The following is a 17,427-nucleotide window of genomic DNA, read 5'->3' as shown; positions in this document are numbered from 1 at the left end:
ACGGCTTGGATGTTGACTCGGCGTTGGTGGGGCACTTCATATCGGGGTCAACGCAGGCAGCACCATATCCGGGTGTGCAACAAAAGTATTTCCTAACAGCAAGCCCCCCCACCATTCCCCCCGTTTCGCATGTTTTAATATAGGCCTTAATTTGGGGGGGGAGGGGCTTAATTTCATTTCATGCCTATAAAACATGCTGGGACTTCCTATTGGGGGGGGGGCGTATTGTTGGAGAAATAGGGTGTACGAAATACCAATGCTCTGATGATCATTTCGAAAAATCCTTTCTTAGAAGCCAAGAGGAACATACATGCCATATTTCAAGTTTGTAGGCTTTACAGTTCTGGAGATTTTGTGATGATGCTTGAGTGCTTTTTTGCTTTTATATATGTAAAGTGTAATAATTTAGATAAAGATTTAATAATTAAAATTCTAAACATTTCAGAATAAATCTTAAAATTCTGCTTAGCCATCCTCTCAATTGTAGTTGCAATCATTATCCAGCTTATTCATCAATATATCGTTTTTTCACTTTAAAAACATTCAGGAGTTAACCTGAGCTGTTTCTCCTATAAATGAACAAGAGAGAGATTTTTTTCTTTGTGGTTTTTTTATTGATTGATTATGAGCCGTCAAATTAATGTCAGCTCTTAGTGACCACATTCTCCAGCAAGGTCCCTACCCTAGTTCTTCCAAAGATACTCAGTTACTGCTGTAACTGAGTCTATCTATTTGCTGCTAGCCTTCTCCTCCTCTTTTTTTTTAACCTTTCCCAGCAAAAGAACCTTCTCAAGAGAGCTAAGTCTTTACAGAATGTATCCATAATATGATTTGAGCTTGGTCATTTGTGTGTCAAATAAGAACTCTGCATTGATTTTATTTATCATCCATTTGTTTGTTTTCTTGGCTACCCATCGTATTTTCTGGTGTCTTTGCAAACATCAAAGTTCAAAAGCATCAATATTCTTTTATCCTACTCCTTCAAAGTCTTTCACTTCCATGGAGTGTCACAGGATAGTCATTGCCTGCATAATTCTGGTCTTCATAGATATAAATAAACCATGGTATCTGAATATCTTTTCCAAGGCCTTCACTGCTATCCTATGATGTCCTAGTTGAAGTGTATTTATTGATTGAAAGGAATTGTTGATAGTCGATCCTCTTGGTAGATAGAAGCTACCAACCGTACCAGTATCTTTATTATTAATTATAAGGATAGTTGCTCTATCTGTTATAATTAATTTGATCATCTTTATGTTTAAACATTAATCCCAATTTTTATTGTGCTTGTTAATTTTTATTACTGGTGCTTGTAGATTATTTGCATTTTTAGCTATGAAGTGTAGTACCATCAACATAGTACAGGTTATTGATGTTTCTTCCTTTTATTTTAAAATCACACTGTTCTTCTCGTCCTGTCAATATATCTTCAGCGTATACAATAGGTTGAATAAATTAGGAAAGAGTGTATAGCCTTGTCTCACTCCTTCACTGATCTAAAGCCAATCTTTTCATCATGGTCTGATCAGTGTGTGGCTTCCTGTCCTGTGTATAAGTTTCTCATGAGTACAATGAGATATTTTAGGACATGCATTTTCCTAAGGACTTTCTGCTGCTTGACATGATTGCCATAATCAAAGCCTTTCTATGACCAGTATAGCACACATTGTTTTCTTTGGGGTATTTGGCTTTCTCAATTATTCAGCAAGCATCTATATTAATTTCTCTTGTTCCATTAACTTGAACATCTGGCATCTTCTCTTCTGTGTAGGGCTCTTATATCCAACAGAGGATCCTGAGCATTATTTTGTGGCATGTGAAATTAAGAACGTTGCACAATAGTTTGCACACTTTGTGAAGTCTTCCGTGTCTTTAGAAATGTCACCATAAACCTGCTTCTTATCTCTTCTAAGAACTCTCTGAAAGTACTAATTTCTTCCTGAGATCTTTGTCCTTCTTGACTTTGGCTTCTCTTATCTGCTTGTTTTCAGTTTTATAATATTCATATCATGTAAATAATTCTTGCGTCTTGGTATTATAATGACTTTTTAGTTTTGTCAGTATTTGTACCTAGTCACTTGTGGGCTAAGTGATCCATGGGCTGATCTAGCAAGTTCTTCTGTTCTTATATCTTAATAAGAAAGTGAAGGGTATTACAGAACTATATGTATAGGTACAGTTAAATCTTTATGGATAAATAATATGTTTGTTTATTTATTTATTTAATTTATATTGCCACCTATTCACCCATGGTGACTCGAGGCGGCTTACACAATGTAAAACCATATTTAAAACAAAAAATAAAAACAATAAAAACTAACAAAATGAATCAAATAAATTAGTAAAGTACAATGGAACAAAATTTGGGGGGAAAAACCAAAAAAAATTATTCCTATCTTATAGTAAATAGACAGTTGAATACGCTTTGAATTTATATCGCACATGTAGGGCATTTTGATTAAAGGGATGTGCATAATAATGTGGGTAGAATTGGTTGAGATGTGCTTATAGTGAGGTGAGCGTATCAGTTTCCAATTTCATCTTTTAATCTAGTAGCGGCAACTGATGGGATCTCCCAAGAGCTTTGTGTAGTAAAATTAGAGGGCAGCCTATGAAAAAATGTAGACAGCAAAGCTTTTTAAGCAGCCCATTGAGAACATACAAAGCTATTGGGGAGAAGGGGGAAGTTTACAATATTCTCAGAAAGAACAATATACCAGTATACATGATTGGAGGAGAAAGTGTATATTTATAGTCATGTCTATCTATAGATGGCTATTAGTGACTTGTAGCAACCCATATAATATATTATATAATTAATATATGGGGCAATGCCCCCATGGGCTAGAGCTATACAAAAGGTCTAGAGGTATACAAAAGGACTATATTCCAGGGAGTTAGCAGCTCTTAGGGCCTCTGAACTCATACCTTAAGGAAGTGAGTTGTCACTTACTTTGATGAGCTGAACTTTCAACAAATGGTCTTCTCTTTGAATTGGGAGTTCATGACTTGAACAAACAGGATTAGTGAGTTGTTCATGGTCATACACTCTTGCTTGACAACTCTACAATCCTCACTTCCCCATCATATTAGTTTTGGACATGATGCATGAAGAAGCATAGTAAATGGCCAGTTGTGGATATCATAACAGATAAACGTTGAAACTATCTAATAGGATAGAAATTGTAACTATCCAGTGAGTTGAATGTTAAATTGCCACCTAACAATGAAACCTATCTTTCTGCTGCAGAGATGAAGCTCTCTGGCTTGCTGACATCTGAATGACTGCTGCTGAACTAACACATGATGACATTAATAATTTGTGTATTTAGGTGGGGAGGCAATATATTCACATCTCCAATGAACACAATCACTTTGGTTCACACATTATCGCAATTCTGGAATCTCTGAGTTGTTCAGCTCTAAGAAGCCTGAGTTGGAAGGCTTTTTTGTTGTTATTGTTGTTCATTACTGATCTCTGTATTATATAAAAGAGACAAGAGAGGGATACTGGATTGGGTGTAGCTACTTAACAAATATTTGCAACCTTCCCCTCTTATTTTTTAATCCCTTAGTCACAGATATAAACCAAACATTTTTGTTATTCTGCTATACTTAGTTCAAGAGAAATGGACTCTGACAGATGAGAATCATTATGGGCATTTGAAGGAGTGCACTCATTTGTTTCTTAATTATATTTAATCCTCAAGCAGGCATGCTGGCTTACTTACTTAGCCTCCCAGGTTAAGGTGTTCCTAGGTTGCTGTCTATTCAGTCCCTGCCTAGAGCTGGCCCCATTCATGGCTTGTGATAGACACCACAGCACAACCAAGGAGACATGAAAGCTAGAAACAGGTAGCCCATTTGTAAGACTGGCACCTGCTCTTTAATCTCTCGCCCGTTTTTGAGATTAATTCTAGCTAAAATATAATGGACCTTGATGGAGATAAATAAAAAGTATAATTCAATAGAACAATCGCGAGAGCATAAAACAGAAGTACTGCATGAAAAAAAATGAGAAGGTAGATACTAATCTTGTGACAGAACAAGTAGAAATGGACGTAAGAAAATGTGATGTAGAAGGTACTTAGAGTGGAATGAAAATTTTGATGTTATAATGTGTGAAGTCTGCAGGAAAGTATGAATGGAATGATGAAGTGAAAGAGGCAGTGAATGAGAAAAATGCATGTAAGAGAAGGCTAAAAAAATGATAATAAAAATATATGCATAGTTGTCCTTGGTTAACAGCCACTTATTCAGCAACCTTTTGAAATTGCGATGGCACCGAATGAGTGGCACCTACAACTGGTTCTCAAAGTTCTTACCATCATGATGCCTCCCCAGTCACATTATTGCAATGTGGGCCCTTGGCAACCAGTTTGCACTCGTAATTATTGCAGTTCTTTCCACAGAAGAGGGACGGTTACACACACAAAACATCAATTCCTGATCTCAGCCCCCCCTTTATTTATGGTAGTTTGGGACTACCAGGTTACTCCAAGGACATCCATATGGGATGAATGGCTTCAAGCTGGAGAAGCCACCTTGTGGCTATTGCTTGTATACTCAAAAAGGACACATATCTAAACAAAGCACTGAAGAGTCTGGTTAGTGTCAAACATGTCCACAGACTTCTCTCATGGCACCCTAGAATTCCTGTCCACCTGAGTGGCAAGTAGGGGATCAATAGACACATTTGGCACCTCTGAGTGTCATATCAATAGTAAATAGTAGATCCTCGGTGACTCTTGAATGATGGTGCTACAAAGTACCCCTTGGAAAGATAAGTTTCCCTTATAAATTGATGTATAAGCTTATTGGCTTAATAAATAAATGATATGCCCTATAGATGGAGACTGGCTTCCTTAGTTGTTGTTCCATGGGGAAGTTTGTTTCAATTACCTTACTAGAAATGTGTGTGTAAATTCAGTGAGGAACACGAAAGAAGATTTTAATATTATATTTTATTTCTACATTATTCCAAAAGAACACTGAGTGGCATACAATAAAATCAAAGAGATGGCAAATACAGGCAAGCTTCTAGACAGGTAGAAGACTGAAATGAATAAGATGGAATTTAAAATGGAGAAACATAACATTCTGCATCAGGTTAGAAAAATGTAAAGCACAAATATAGGCTGGAGGACATTTGGCTTGACACTAATTACACACAGAAAGGATCTGGGAGTCCTTGACAGTCATAAGTTAAATATCAACCAACTGTCTGATGTGGCTGCCAAAAAAGGCAAATGCTACCTTAGGATGCATTAGTGGGAGCACAGAGAATGGAAACTTCATCAGAAGAATTGATTGCTCTATTACATTATCCCCTGCTCAGACCCATTTGGAGTACAGTTTTAGTCACCATAGTTCAAAAATTAGAGCATGTTCAAAGGAAGGCAATGAAGGACCGTGGAAACAAAGCCACGGATTTGGCTTTGTTTCCAGCCAAAGAGGGATCATTAAATGATCCGGGCAAGTTTAACCCACATAAGTGATAAATAAGATATCACAGCAGAAGGGAAAGTGGACTGATTTTCCACAACTCCAGAGCACAGGACCGGTATTAATGGGTAAAAATGACAAGGAAAGAAGTTCAGGCTAGAGTAATCCCCTCAGCCATTGCAAGATTTGCTACATGGAGAGCTCTCCTGCCACAGAGGTCTTCAAATGGACTGGATAATTATCTGTCAGTGCTATATGGTGGAACTTGCACTGAGCAAGGGATTGGACTTTGTGATCTCTTCAGATACCTTTTCAGCTCTATGATTCTCTGAATCTAAGCCAGGGGTCCCCAAACTTGGCAACTGTGGACTTCAACTCCCAGAATTCTCCAGCCAGCATAGCTGGTTTGAAGCCACAATGGGACTGAAAAAAGTTACTTATAACTGGTTTTCATCAGTGGTGGGATTCAAAATATTTTACTACTGGTTCTGTGGGTGTGGCTTGGTGGGCGTGGCAGGGGAAGGATACTGTAATCTCTAGTCAGAGATGGTATTTACTGGTTCTCCGAACTACTCAAAATTTCTGCTACTGGTTCTCCAGAATTGGTCAGAACCTGCTGAATACCACCTCTGATGCAATTATAATGTCACAGAATCCCATGGTCATGTGATTGCCATTTGCAATCTTCTTTGGTGGCTTTCTACAAGCAACATCAATGGGGAAGCTGGCAGGTGGTCGCAAATGATGACCCATGATATTCTCACTTAACAACCCACAGAGATTCGCTTAGTAATGATAATGGGAAGTACTGAAATTTCCACTGCTAAGTGTTGCAGTCACATGACTTAGCAGTGGAAATTCTGGTCCCAATTACCATTGTTAAGTGAAGACTGCCTATATATATATAAATGTACTTACATGATTTGTAGAATAACAGAAGAAGATCAGCTTCGGTCATTGAATTCTTTGGTGCAAACTAGGGCCAGTTTTCATGATAGAAGAGCCAGGGAGATATGAACTTTTCAGTCTGCAAAACTGAAAACCCTAACCAAAATGTTGCTTGCCTTCCTTTCAAGTAAAATATTCCAGTGTTTCTATGGGAAGGAACTGCTCAGTACGAGACACACAGGAAGGAGAACTTGCAAGTAGTGAGTGCAGCTGCCATGTGTTGGCCAGCAGCTGTGTGGAAGGAAATAGTCCTGGCTATAACCCAGCACCATCTGGGATGTGTCAGCACAGCAGCCTGGGAACAAAGAGTGGAGAGCTTGCTTAGGACACCTTAAGTATCAGGCTATCGCAGGCAGTTTGAGCATTCCCACAGGATAAGTGGGAGAATTCTCTATCTTAGCTCTTTTTCAAAGCACGAAAATTAGGTGAGCAGAACAGAATTAATTGAAATTGATATTTAAAAAGCAGGCTGTGAAATTCTTAACTTTCTCACTCTTGGAGACAGGAAATCCACAAATTCTTAATGGATGCCAGTTGGAAGTACCTTCAGAAAAATCCCCTCTATTCTATCCCGATTGACAGGAAATTCCAGTATTTCAGATGCAAATTCAGAATCACCTTAAATAGCTTATGATGTGATTAATGCTAGTTATTTAGATAGGAGACATAAGCTAGCTTTACCTTTTGTAAATTTCTTTTTATAAGCCTTCTAGTCAGGAGTCATTATATTGAGGGTTAAGTACTGCTATTGTTTTTTTATTATTTCCTTTCCATCAGATGGCAAAGTTCAAGTCATTTTTGAATTTCCCATCCCAACAGATTTTTACATATGACTACTTCCATTTCTTATAGAGAGGAAGATAAGTAATCTTGAACTTGTATTTTAACTGGGATTTGAGAAGCTTTTATCCTAAATCCAAACAGTTTTACTATAGTGATCCATGACTGGCTTTATGAGACTATTTCAGGGTTATTTATCCAACGTCAACAATTTTGAGAGAAATTGAATGTATCCACATAGTTTAAAAATGGAGAAAATTCAACCAGGTTTAACCATCAGCATGGCATCAAAAAGGCAGAAGAATGTGCTAAAAAGTGAATTTTCAGGCCTACCCCATTATGTATATTTTTAAGAAGCTGGCTTCCATTTCACTAAGGCTGGTCAGTGTGCTATATCACAGCCACAAGGACCAGATCCATCTGGCTCCCAATCTGTGATGTCATCCAAAATCTCTTGCCTCTAAGACAGCTATGTCACTTTTGCTCGTGGTAAGGCCATTTCCAGTCGTCTTATCCCAGACATTTAGATTCCTATGCAGTGATAGTCACATTGGGAAAGAGGAAACATGTAGCATTTCACTTCCATCATTTCACTTTTTAATAACTGCCTCAAAATCAGGCAGGATTGGGACCATGTTGCAACAAAATGGAGGGCAAATCCTCTCCCTTCATGCTATTTTTTCTCCTTCAAAGCTCCCTTTGAAGAGAGGCATCATACAGCTCTAGAAAACTTCACCTGAGGCCCAGAGATGGATGGTGTCAAAAGCAATCTTATCAGCTGGCTTTTAATTGCTTTCTCTTTCTCTTTTTAATTGTTTTACTATTGTGGATTTGCCAATTTTGTATAGCCAAGCTGAACCAGGAGCTTTATCTCATGTACTTTTTTGGCTCAGGTGCTTGAAACCTCTGCTATTAAATGCCGTTAGCTGCTTTATCTGGTTATTGAATTAATCCAGCTTCTGGATTTGCACAAACATTGAACCACATAATTAAAGCCTGATTTGGAAAAAAATGCCCAACCTCTTTATGAATTCATCCAATGTTCTGATTTTATAAATACACTGAACCGCAAACTAACAATGCTGTTTATACATGTTCTGCTAAACTACATTTTTTTCATAAAAAATAGAATAAAGTCAGCTTAGTGTACAAATGCAGCTGTTAGATTATTAAATGATTTGGTTAAGCAAATCATGAGAACCCAACCTTGGCTATTTGTGTGCCACCAGAAAAATGTGGGTTTCTGAATTATTTAAGTACAGTAATTGATTTGTTCCAAGTGCTGCATACAGCTTCATTTCTTCAATTACTACCTCAAGATTTGGCAGGAAGGATTGAAACAGGACATACCAATACGCTATTACTGTGCTAACCAGGAGGCTGGAGGAGGATAGAATAAAATTAAGCCTGTGTGATCTAAGAATTAAACTGCCAATATTTGTGTTAACAGTTTGACCTTCACAGCATTTCTGTTAAATATTAGTTATAGCATTGATTACATATTTAATCCTTTCAAATGAATTAAATCACTTGAGAGGGGGAATAAACATTCTCAAACAGAACAATTGTTCAGACATGTTAGGGCTGCTCAACTGTACATGTAAGCACTGTACTGGTTAAAGGATGGAATCCTTTGCCATAAACTAAAGTTACTTTCCCCTTTTTGTCTTCAGGCGATGGAGAGCAAATTGCTGATTGGCGGAAGGAACATCATGGACCACACAAATGAGCAGCAAAAGATGCTTGAGCTGAAGAGGCAAGAAATTGCAGAGCAGGTAAGGACCAGCTGGGATTTGGATGAGCAGCAGACCCCTCAACTTTCCTTCTGGGTGTCCCACTCTTTTTCAAGACAATATAAAATGGATATGACCTTTAGCCTCTTTCAAAATACAAGAAACCTTCCAAGCAGATCTCATGGAGCCTGGACTGTAATGCTTGTCTATGGAGCCAGGGGTTGCTGTGTCTGATAATACTTTGGTGGGAGGTAGCGGGACGGTATTCTGACACTGAGGGATGTTTGGCCTGATTCTATAACACAGAAACGGCGTGAGCGGGAAATGCAACAGGAAGTGCTTTTGCGGGATGAGGAAACCATGGAGCTCCGGGAGACATTCACTTCTTTACAACAGGAAGTAGAAATCAAAACCAAGAAGCTCAAAAAGGTAAGAATCCTGCAGAAATTGAGGACACAGGAAGATTCAATAGTGTCAGGAAAATTCTACAGAATGTCCATTAGAAGAGATTGATAGCTCTCTTTAGAGACAGGCTAATACATGTTTTAAGATTACTCTTTCCCAGGAGCCAAATCAGGAACAAGCTGCCTGTCTCCTGCAACAGATTACAGCAGGATCATGTTCAGTTGGCAGAAGTTAGTCAGGAACTTTGAGAAGAACAACCTTCATGTTGCAATTATGTTCAGCTTCATGTTGCAATTAAGAATTCTCTCCTTTTTTATCATTTACCAGCTAAATGTTGTCTTTATGACATCTAAGATGTACTGTACATAGAAAAGAATATGCAGACTGACTCTTACAGAGGTTACGGTGGTGCAGTGGTTAGAGTGCAGTATTGCAGGCACTCTAGACTCAGCCTACCATCCTTCCAAGGTGGGTAAAATGAGGGCCCAGATTGTTGGGGGCAATATGCTGACTCTATAAACTGCTTAGAATTGTACTGTAAAGCGGTATATAAGTCTAAGTGCTATTGCTATTATGGGTTAGAGGTACTCTATATTCAGAGACCACTGCACCCTCCCCTTAGGAAGACTATTATTGGTATCATGGGATTGGATGATTGAGTAGGCATCACATAGTAGCATTGTCACTGTGATGAATGCTCTGCCTTTCCTCACAAATAGCAACTGTTCACATGGATGAGAGAAAATAAGACATATACTCCTGCTAGTAAATTAAATGAGTTTTAGATGTTCCCCCAATCCCAAAATACAGATTATCCTACAGTATATAATGGAAGCTATTAGAACTGGGACAGTTTCTGCATGTGTAGTCACAGCGGGGGTTTTTCTTGCTGTAATCCCAGTAGGACAAAATTTCAATGACTACTTCCATAAATAGATAACATAGATAATAGGTAGGTGCAAAACTTAATATTTCATTTACACTGTATGGAACCTTTGCTGTGTTTTCCTACACAATGGGTTTATTACTTTTTCAGATGAAGAATGGTATTTCTTACTAACAATCATTAAGATACTGAATTTGGAATTACATTTCTTGTAACCATTGGGCTTCTTCAGAGAAGAACCAGCTACATTTTGGCCATCGCGTAGGTCTGAGCAGTGGTACAAATTTCACTGAGAATTCTCCTTTTATCCCCCAGATTCTCCACTAGACTTTGTCTCATTTTAGCTGTCTCCAACAGAACAAGCGCTAAGATTTAATTAATAAATTAGTCAAGGAAGAGGGAGGCTTCCTATATATGACCTTAAGAAAAAAGAACATGTTTTTATCCTAGGTCAGACCATTTGTCTAAAGTAATTTCTACTATACAAGTGTGACTTTCAAGATATTGTTGAATTTTAGTAACCAGCCGTCCCAGCGAGTATGGTCTGTGGTAACTACCTTAGCCTCTTGTTGCTGGGTTTCTACAATATGCTTAACCCCAAATCCAAGATAACAAAACACAGTTGTGTTTTCATAACATGTTTTAATGTGGTAGCATGACTCACACGACATGCAAAGAAAATGACTGGGTTTCTGCAACATGTTAAACTACACAATATCCAAACTGAGTGTAGTCTAATCTATCATTTTGTGTGCTTGCAGCAGCTCTCCAGCCTCTCATACTGCAAATGTGAAACTGTGCTAAACAAGATGCTCTGGCTAAATATATCTGATCCTTTAACATGAATAATTAATAAAATATATTTATATAAGTAAAGCATGCTCTTTTAAGAAGAACCTCTCTCTAAAAGCCCTCTGTTATTAAACCAGTAAGAAGATCATATGACTATTAGAAGGCACTTTGGGCATTCTCACCACATGGAAATAAGCTAGAGCTTGGGCTCTTTTCCAGGCAGAGCCTATTCTCAGTCAGACATTTTGAGACAAACAACATGTGATGCGCTAAGTCAATTGAAAGGTGTGTCTCTGCAAATGTTGATAGCAGGCGCTGAGTCAGTGTATAATCAAAAAGTAAGTGATTATGCTGGAAGAAAGTCTAGCTATCAGCTGGTGTCAATTGATTATTGGGCTTCTTTTGGACACAAGCTGAGTGCTATTCTAGAATAGCGATTGGTTTTGTCACCAATTAGTGCTGTTTGGTGGGAGAGAGGAAAACAAAGCCAGAGGACTCCACCAACTCCTGCTTTTAATATGTCCTGCACCACTTCAATGAAGAGAGGAACATTTGCCAGCATTGTGCCTATTGCAGAATACAGTTTCCCCAGGGGGAGGCTGGAAAATGTTATGCCAATATTATTTACTGTCAGCTCGAGGGCAGGTACAAAGCTTTTAGCTTGGCTGTGAGGGAGAACCCAATGTCTGTGTGGACCTAGAAAATGCACGTTGCAAATAAAGGTTATCATATTATTCAGGGGTGGGATTCAAATTTTTTAACAACCGGTTCTATGGGCGTGGCTTAGTTGGTGGGCGTGGCTTGGTGGTCATGTTATTGGCTGGGCGTGACCAACTCAATATCACTCACATTGAGGCACGCTTCTCCTCGCCTGGCCCCTCATGACTGTGGGGATTCTGCAACAGTCGTAAGTGTGAAAAATGGTCATAAGTCACTTTTTTCAGTGCCATTGTAACTTTGAATGGTCACTCCACACAAGCAAAGTAGCAGCAAAGGAGGGGAAAAAAACTCCAGAAAAGTTCCAGAGACAGGAAGTCTAGTCCTGCCAAGAATGTCATAAGGGTTAATGGAAAGGCAGTTTCTGTAAGCAACACCAGAATGTTTCCTTCCTACCTTCCTTACAGGATTAGGCCAGTCATTTCTTCTAACAACCGATTCTCCGAACTGTTTAGAATGTTAACAACGGGTTCTAGCGAATAGGTGCAAACTGGTAGAATCCCACCCCTGATATTATTAGAGTTAAACAATATTATTTGTAGTTTGACTCTTGAATTGCCCCTTTAAGGGGTAGACAATTTTAGGGCATGGAAAGCATATAATATTTGTTTGTTTGTTTATTTATCTATTTATTTATTATTTTTTTGTTTGTTTGATTTCTATAGCTGCCCATTCTAACAAGTGACTCTGGGTGGTGTGGATATATAGTTATTTCTAACGAATTATTTATATCTTCCATATTTTTCTTCTGGAATGATTGAGGCCAAAATGTTTGAAACCTTATTAAAGCATTGCCAAAATATCTCACCTATTTATTTTATTTAGAACCCCCAAATCATTTCACTCCTTAAAACCTCTATCCCTCAAAGCAAAAAAAAAAAAAAAAGACTTTAAAATATTGACTGTACTTACATTTTAGTGATATTAAGACTTGGCTCCCTGGCAGACTTCAAAGTAGAGCATATTTTTCAGGCAAAGAAATATGATCCATGAGCTTTAGTTCATGCCAGCTGGAAAGGTGAGATGTGGTACCAAAGCTATTCTGCTAAATACACAGCATTTTTTTTAAACCCGGCAGCTTTATGCCAAGCTTCAGGCTGTGAAGGCAGAGATCCAGGACCAACATGATGAATACATCCGAGTGCGGCAAGATCTGGAGGAGGCACAGAATGAGCAGACACGAGAACTGAAACTCAAGTAGGTACCTTGGTGGGATGTGTTGAGGTAGATAGAGGCTGAGGCAGCCCAGTCTATGAGAATCCCAAGGAATGACTGACCATCTTGCACATCTGTCTCTGTGATGACCCGGGGCGTGGCACAAAGGCAACACAGTCAAATAAGTAAGAAAAGTCCCTTTAATACCTCTAACTTTGCCCCCAATGTCCAGTTGCCTTCAGCTGGAGAAAAAAAACTCTCCCAAGAACAGTCTTTAAGTGGAGGAAATTCGGTCTGAAAACAAAGTACATATGAACCGTAAATAAAAATCCACACAAACCACGCTGCAGCAATTAACTGGACAGGGCAGGATAAGGAATTGCAGACTTCAAAGGCCAACAAAACACACACAGTTGGGAAGACACCAGGAACCTAGATAAGCCTCAACAATAAAAGATAACTCACAATTTGCTTCCAACAAGTTGCAGTGCGCAACCTCCCTTTTTAAACACTGTGTTCCCAGCTGCAGCTAATGAAGGGAATCTGGGAGGCCCCCATAAGCCATGCAACTCACTTGCTCCCTTCTCTGTTCCTCCCTGCGTGCCCTAGGATGAAGAGGCGGTGGGCCTGAATCTTTCTCTGAATTCCCTCTGCCTTGCTCTACCTCTCCCCTGCTCTGCCCAGATGGACTTTGCCCTTCCCCAGTTTCTTCCACAGCCAATGGAGCATACTTCCACTCCCTGTCAGCTGCTCAGCCTCCCCCTTGGAATCAGATTCCGACAGGGGCAGGACAGTCTCATTGCCAGGACCGGTAGGTAGAAAGGGTCTATGAAAGGAGAGACAAACCAGATGTGTGAAAGTGACAAGTTGCTCAAGTGGAGAAATCAGGCTAGAATCATCAACAGTTTTATAAAAAAAGAAGTGAAATCCTATTGATTTTCCTGTGTCATCCTACAAAGTGAATGCCTTGGAACAGAGGTGGGCAACTAGGGACCCTTTATAATTTGTGGGTTTCAACTCTCAGAATTCCTGAGCCAGCATGGTTGGTTCAGGAATTCTGGAAGTTGAAGGTCACAAGTCATAAAAGGATCACGGTTCCCCACCCCACCCCAGCTTTTGAATCATCTTTTGGATACTTCAGATGGCAGTGTCCCCAAACTGGGAAATAATCCTGTTCTTCTTTCTCTCTCTTTTTTGAACTGATTAACAAAATAAAATGAGCAATATACAGATCAATTTCAGTGCTGAAAACAAACATTTAAATTAGGGATAAAAGAATTAACCCCATATGATGATGCTTATTTTTCCCTCTTTATACCCTAATTGATTTTGGTATACCACAACCACGGGGATTAGAAAACAAAATCCCATCTCTATTAGATGACATCTCTCTAAAAAGTACTGGGGGGACGGACTTGAAGGAATTCCTGTAGGGGCATGTTCTCACCACAAGACCCACTCTTCAATTAACATTCTTAACTGTGGGATGGTTTCTGAAGGAAAAGGTAATTTCTTTTAGAGTCTTTTTATCTTATTGCTCCTGTCCGTCAGTCTGCCTTTCCCATTTCAAGTAACCAATTAATGCTCATGTTCTTGTGATTCTTTTTAATCTTTCACACAGTAAAGCTACCTGTTACTGCCTGTGTCTTTATGATATCCTATATCAAAGGAAAGGTTAACGTGAAAGTGTACAATACGAACCACCCAATTGAACTCCATTGTTATTTTTTATCTAGAACTCAAGGCTTAGCAACATTTTCTGTTTGCTAAAACTAGGTGTTGAAGCCTTCTGTTGGCAGCTTGAATGGCACCATAAACCTCCAACTCTACTTTAACAGGCTACATCAAATGATGAGGAAAGTTATAGGGCAAGTTTCTCTTTAAGCCTTTTCTGACCTAGCGTGACAACCCAACCACCATATGAAGATGTCTCAAAAGAAACATTTGCCACAAGAATATATTGAGAGTAACTTTTTTTTTACCTGGCAGCATAGCCCCAACCCCTATAATCTATCTATAGAAACCCCTGCTTTCATTCACTATCTCTATTGTTCATTCCCATCATTTCTCACTGCCTCTTACTGTGTCACTCTACAGATTGGCATGGTACCAAACGAGGTTGCTGATGCTGTGCAGAATATAAAAATAACTGCATCCCTGAGGAAAGGGAGATCATAACAGTTCAGCTTCATTGACTCCAATGCCTCTCACTTTGGTGAGGTGATGATTCCCATTGTCTTCACCTAATGCCTTGCCTTCTTCCTAATCAACATAAGACACACCATTCTTCACAAAGTTCTCTTCTACAGTGGATTCTGTCCCAGGATCCCCCCTTTCCTATTTTTCATGGCACCTCTATTCAGGGTAGCATTTCCTTAGGTGGAAATGAGATGATGCAGCCTTAGAATATACATCTGAGATGATCAAAGAGCAGGTTGCCATTAAGAAATAATCAAGGAGTCAAACCATTTCAGCTGGGCTGGACGATTTGTTCTCAAATTCATTATAGTTCACAATAGTATAAGTGTGAAAAAAAAGCTACAGTACCATTCATCTGCTTCGATTTTGCCTTCCCAATCTTTTATTGATATAACTGCCCGTTAAAACATGAAAGAGAAGTATTTTGTGATTGTTTCTTTGCCTTGATTTTGCCTATTTGTATTTGGTGCAGGTACCTAATAATTGAAAATTTCATCCCCCCTGAAGAGAAGAACAAGATCATGAACCGCCTCTACTTTGACTGCGAGGAGGACCAGTGGAAATTCCAGCCCTTGGTTCTGACTCCAGGGAGGTGAGTCTTCAATCTCTGACCTTTGATGCCCAGCATCCATGGGAAGGCTGGGCTGGAGGAGCTTCATGTAGATAAGTGATGAAGAGAAAACTACTTGCAGTCAGGCATGGGTCCTTCCACCCCTTTTAAGCTGGTGGTAAATCAGCCATACATTCTGAAGTCCAAAAGCCATATTGGGTATCAAGCACCAGGAAAACCAGGAGATCCAGACAGTTCAAATGGGTGTAAAGATTTATTATAAGCTTGAGCTCTCCACAAGATTCTGAACTACTAGCAGCAAGGGAAAGTAGCAAGAGATAAGGGTAGAAGGAATTCAAGGTGGGCTGGTCCTAGATCTCTTGTGGGCATGAAGGGACTCATGACTGATGATGCGTTTGACCCCTCCCTTGGGCTCAGCTGTGTCATCTTCTGTATGGGGCTCACCAAACTCCTCAAAAAAACCTGCTGTCAAAATGTAATGGAAGGAAGATGATCAAGATGATTAAATACTTGTGGATGGATCATGTTCAGTATTTAATTTAAGTTTAATACAAATTCAGTCTCAGTCCTTGCACTACCCAATTTTTAGAGGTCCTATATACACCCATGATGCAATATGCACCTGTCCTCCCCCGGCATTATATTGTGAAATTGTTGCAAAGATGAGACTTGTGAGGCAGACTCAATAGCAAAAAATGGAAAATGAGCTCTGTTAGTTAAATGCTAGGTTTTAGAGAGGAAAAAGTAGAAAGGAATCATTTAGGCATATACTGACTTAGGAACCATCTATGTGTTGCTACGTGTCCTAGATTCATCACGGCTGCTCTGGAGAAACTCCTTGCATGTTTTTTTTTTAATTTCTTTTACTCTTAACAGCAGCAGCAGCAGCAACAGCAACTCCACCACTGGGACTCAGATGAAAAAGCGTCCAACTTCTGCAGTAGGATACAAAAGGCCAATCAGCCAATATGCTCGCCTAGCCATGTCAATGGGGTCCCATCCTCGGTATCGGGTGAGAAAAATTTTCTTAATGGAGTAGGTGGAGGATTGGTATAGGTGAGGAGAATAAATCCCTGATAATGTAATGTGCTCCACATTGAGCTACCCTTGAAGAGCATTCAGAACCTACAGCTGGTGTAGAGTGCGACAGCATGGGCAGTTTTGGGGGCCCTTAGAATGGCCCATGTAATATCACTGGTTCACGAGCTGCATTGATTACTAGTCTGCTTAAGGGTGCAATTCAAGGTGTTGGTGATCACATTTAAAACCCTTCGTAGCATGGGTCCAGGCTATTTCAGGGACCATCTCACCCTACTGGGATTGTCCCTTCCCACCCGTGCTACCAGAGGAGGCATGCTGTGGGTCCAGTCAGCCCAATTATTCTGGCTTACAGGATCCAGGAGGAGGCCCTTTTTTGCTGTTGCTCCTGACCTCTTGCCTCCTGGTGTGAGGTTGGCCCCAAACCTCCTATCCTTTTGTAAGGGCCTGAAGATATAGTTCTTCCAGTTGGCTTGGGGCCCCAGGGGAAGAAGAGCGCAGTGAGGGTGGTTGATCGAGTAACAACAGATCCCACTTTGCCCCAACTCTGCCTTGCCTTCTCCATGTGTTCTTAGGTTTTTATGTTGATTTTAATCATTTATGCTTTAATTGTACATGTACTGATATATTTTTATGACTGTAAGCTGCCCAGAGTTACCCTATGACAAGATAAATAAATAAATACAATAAAAATGCCCAACTTTGGCTACAAGGCAAGCTATATTCCAGTAAAGACTTTGTTTGCATAGCATTCTTGA

The 17,427-nt window shown here is 39.6% G+C and overlaps 1 protein-coding gene across 1 annotated transcript in view; it reads left to right on the top strand.

Moving 5' to 3' along the window:
• KIF3C (kinesin family member 3C) overlaps positions 1–17,427 on the top strand; it is a 41,735-nt gene that overhangs the window by 16,223 nt on the left and 8,085 nt on the right. The window contains exons 2-6 of the mRNA XM_026671554.2: positions 8,847–8,948; positions 9,213–9,335; positions 12,785–12,903; positions 15,533–15,652; positions 16,508–16,643. Of these exons, the coding sequence (XP_026527339.1) occupies positions 8,847–8,948; positions 9,213–9,335; positions 12,785–12,903; positions 15,533–15,652; positions 16,508–16,643 (600 nt within the window). The remainder of the gene's footprint in view (positions 1–8,846; positions 8,949–9,212; positions 9,336–12,784; positions 12,904–15,532; positions 15,653–16,507; positions 16,644–17,427) is intronic.

Source organism: Notechis scutatus, chromosome 1 (assembly GCF_049901735.1).
Source record: "Notechis scutatus isolate UNSWTSFEM ecotype Mainland chromosome 1, rNotScu1.2, whole genome shotgun sequence".
NCBI lineage: Eukaryota > Metazoa > Chordata > Lepidosauria > Squamata > Elapidae > Notechis > Notechis scutatus.
Note: the sequence above shows the minus strand (reverse complement) of the source record. Positions and strands in the feature narration are given on the sequence as shown.